This window comes from Tetrahymena thermophila, assembly GCF_000189635.1.
Source record: "Tetrahymena thermophila SB210 genomic scaffold scf_8253967, whole genome shotgun sequence".
Taxonomy (NCBI): Eukaryota; Ciliophora; class Oligohymenophorea; order Hymenostomatida; family Tetrahymenidae; genus Tetrahymena; species Tetrahymena thermophila.
The window spans coordinates 1-4309 of NW_002475987.1; the positions used below are offsets into that span (position 1 = coordinate 1).

At 23.0% G+C, this 4309-nt stretch overlaps 1 protein-coding gene across 1 annotated transcript; it reads left to right on the plus strand. All coding sequences in view use genetic code 6, as the record gives it.

Moving 5' to 3' along the window:
• Positions 1 to 246: 246 nt before the first annotated feature.
• On the plus strand, positions 247 to 3206 carry TTHERM_01713380 (REJ domain protein; the record flags this gene model as incomplete). The annotated part of the gene is made up of 2 exons (XM_001029209.2): positions 247 to 2952; positions 3102 to 3206. Coding segments are annotated over 2 exons (2811 nt in total), but the record flags the coding sequence as incomplete, so codon positions are not given.
• Positions 3207 to 4309: the final 1103 nt, after the last annotated feature.

Sequence of the window (4309 nt, forward strand, 5' to 3'; positions counted from 1 at the left end):
TAGAAATAATATTTCTAAAATTTTTTTATGAATTTGCAATAAAAAGAAATGTAATTTATTAACAAAAAAAAAACATAAAAACCAAAATGCCTCTTATTTATTGAATACCATTCCCATATTATTAATAAAAATATTTTAGATTTTAATATTCAAATTTGAAATATTCTTCTTCAAATAATTCAAACCTTATTTATTTTTTCTTAATTTAATTTAAAAATAGCTGATTTTAAATTTGAGTTCAGATAGTAAGATTGCTGCCATCCAAAATATATCAGTTAATATTTAAATCACAGATTTATATTTGCAAATTATCGGAGGCTCTACTCTTAATTTAGGATATCAAAATAAAACGGTCTTAAGTACAGATTCGAGGGATTATGAAATTTAAGATCAAAATTCCCCTTCAAATATAAACTTTAGTTGGAAGTGTACTAGTCTAATCTCTAATGACCTTATTTGCTATGATTACTAGAATAAGTAGATCTAATTGTAGCAAGGAATTAGTAGTATTACATTTCCTGGTAAAACTTTCTAGCCATACACAATAATTTAGTTAACTGTTGTTGGATAAAAAGATTCTAGGAAATCAAATTTCACTACTACTTGTATATTCACAGAATTAGATATTCCTCCACTAAATATTGTATAAACTGCAACGAGCATAAAGAAAAAAATTAATTTGAATGATGATCTTAATTTTTAAATAATTTATGGTGAGAATGTTTCGTCAGATTATTTGTCTTATGCAGGAGCTATATTATATGATAATAATCCAGTTGCAGCTATCAGATTTGATTATTTTCAAATTAGATTCAGAATTTGGAACTATTTTTAAAAAATAGATCCCTTAAGGCCAACACTTTAAATAAGATTTTCTGTGTATAATCCATTATTTGTTATGCCAAGCTCATCAATAATTAACATCTAAATTAATATTCCCCCTCAGAATTGCGTTTTAAATATAAATCCCTTATAAGGTATAGCCCTCGAGACTATCTTCTAAATTTAATTCTTGAATTGTAAAGACGAAGATCTTCCTCTTACTTACTAGTTCTTCTACTACAACAATGCAGATGATGCTGATCAAGAATTAGTTTCTCCATGGAATATATTAAGAAGATAAATATAAGATTAAACTATAAACAACTCAATTTAAACAATACTACCTACAGGAAATCTAGTTGTTATGGTGCAAGTTATGGATTCTTACCTAGGAGTATATAATACCTCTTCTATAATATAGGTTCAAGCTTAGAATAAATCAGCTGATGAATATTATAAACTTGTAAATCAACTCACTTCATAAGCTTTATAGAATAATTAAGTCACTAACTAACTAGTGACTTTAAGCATAATAGCAGAAGATATCAGTAAAAACAATTAACTTTCATAACAATTTAATGATTTGGTTAGTCTACTGATTTAAAATTTATAGCAATTGTCTTTCTAAATACCTAAATTATCCCTTTTATCTACATTTGCGAACAAGGTAACTGCTTAGTTATCCTAACTACTATTTAACTCATCTTAATAAAACAATGTTGCTGCATAGAAAAACCAAATATTTGATTAGCTGTAAACAATACTCCAAAATACTAATTCAAGCATTCAAAGTAGTAATCTTAGTCATTTACAATAAAATAACGATATTCAAATTCAAAATGTAGTAGATTCTTTTAAAATTTTAAACTCAAGTGTTACCTTGCATACTAATAACTCATAGGAAGATATTTAATCCTACGATAAAATATCAAGTTAGATTGGAAATCTGCTTAATAATATAAGTTTACCAAACTAAGGACAAATTACACTAAATGGTCACTTTTCAACTCTTTTGTCAGATAAAGTAACATAGAAAAACTTATTCAAATATGTTCTAACTGTAGATGACAACAATTAAGTAAATTAAACTAGCATATTTAGTATCTCAAGAAATAATTATAAACAAAATATTTATCAAAATACTTCAGAATTTTAAGCATACACATAGCAATTCAAAAATATTAGTTAAAATTTCACTTACTCTATGAATGAAGTAATATCACCATAGATTTATAATTCTTCTTCTTAAGTAACCTTAAACCAGTCTACTATTGTCTACTAGTTCAATAATACAAATTCTAGTAAATTATATAATATGACATGCCTCTAATAAAATAATCTTTCATGGAGCAAATAAAATTGTAATATAAATAAAATTACTTAAAATAATTACATTTGCTTGTGTGGATCCTAAAAACCAACAACTATCATTGAAGATATTGATGACTTGTTCTTAAAAAATAAAAATCTGTAGACAGCATTTGGAGAATAGGGGCTATTAAATATAGCAAGCTTTGACAACTTTTATATGTATGTAGTATTTTGGCTATTGTTAAGTTTTACATTTATACAAATTTTTTTATTTATCATTGGAAAATTCTTAGACAAATACTCAGTAAAATTACGATACTAAAAAGTTCATAATCAAGAACTAAATAACTAATAGTAAAATGAATAATTATAAGAATAAACATAACAATAATAATAATAATAATAATAAATTGATGAAAATAACTAAAATATTTGTGAAAGTTCTTAAATGATAAATAAAGATGTTATATTGCATCACTCTCCTTTTACTGATTAATTTAAAAGTAATTAAAATATCTAACCAGAAATTGAGTAAAATCAATAGGTTTTATCACCTTTTGATTAAAATATAGGTAATAGAAAAAGAAAAAAAAAAAAATTCCTAAAGTTACAGACATAACAAACCCAAAAAAACTTAAATCTATTTTAAGAATAAAATATTGAAACGAACTAAGAGAAAGTCGAATCCAATTAAATACAAATAATTAAATAATAATCAAGTTCTAATAGTGTTGAAAAAATAAAAACTCAAGCATGCTCATAAAGCTAGATAAAATAAGTTTTAGATGAAGAGGAAATTTAATAAATTAATGTTTATTTGTAACTTCCTAAAACAAAAAAAATAGCCATTTTTCATTAATTTTTTAGTATTTTTTACATTTTTGATGACAACCTTCAACGTCCATTAAGATTCACTCTGCTTTACTTAAAAACAATACACACATTAGTTATTTCAATACTATTTTAAGGTTATAATATGCTCATATAGCAGGTACTAATAGCAATAATTAATAGCTCATTGATGAAGATCGCTTTTTTTGGAATTCTATTTACATTCAAAAAAGGTTCTATTGGTAAAACCATATCTTTAATTTTATAAATAATAATAAGCTTAGTCTATTACTATGTTATTTTAGCAGTATCTAGTGGCAAAACTCCAAGTGAATCGAATTAATTTATAATTCTATTTATAATAACATTTCTAACAGAAATGGTATTCATAGAGTTAATAAAGTCATTTTTTATGATCTTTTTGATTCAAAAATACATTAAAAGTAATAAATCCGAAAATATTTTTGGTAAATTATATAATTTGTTTGATTTAAAATAAACAATACTTAATATAGATGTTTGAGTCATATTTGCTTTTTATATTTTTTGTTTTTCATTTCAAAATATCGCCTTTTAAAATTATAATTATTTTTTTGAATTAAGTCTATTTTTAATTTAAAATAATTAATTATTGTTAAGTTTTTAATTTTAAAATCTTGATTACTAATGTTTTTTGTGATAAAAATTGATAATTTTTTTTAGGTCAAAACTAAAGAATATGCTATCGATTAAAATCGATATTTATCATTTTTGTAAAAATAAATTATGACAGAAAACTCCAAGAAAAAATTAAATTTTGGTAACTAGTATATTACCCACAATTATATATAAATAAATTGGTATACGTATAATAATAATGTATAAGTAATTATATATAGGGCCCCTATCCCGAGTGCATGTAACCATGTGCGAGTATGTATGTATGTATGTATAGCCAATTTAATTGTCACTTTTTAAATATTGAAGAAAAAATATAAAATTAATTAGTAATTTAGATGGAAAAAATGAAGAAAAAATAATAAATAAAAAGAAATTAATAAATTATAAAAGCAAATGTTGAAAATAAAAAATGATTTAAATTAAGAAAGATAGTAGAAAAAACAACAAAAATACAATAAAAAAGAAAAAGAATAGTAAATCAAATTATAAGCTAATAAACACATTAAAAAAGCTAAATTGTTTTAAATTCATTTTTATAGTTAAAAATATCACTATTCAAAACAAATAAAATGTTTTTACTAAAGATAAAGTGTCAAATTTGAGATTTTAGGGCAATTTTTTAAACCAGAGCATAAGCCTAATGCACCTTAATCGCCAATTTTATTTTCACTTTTTAAATATTGAA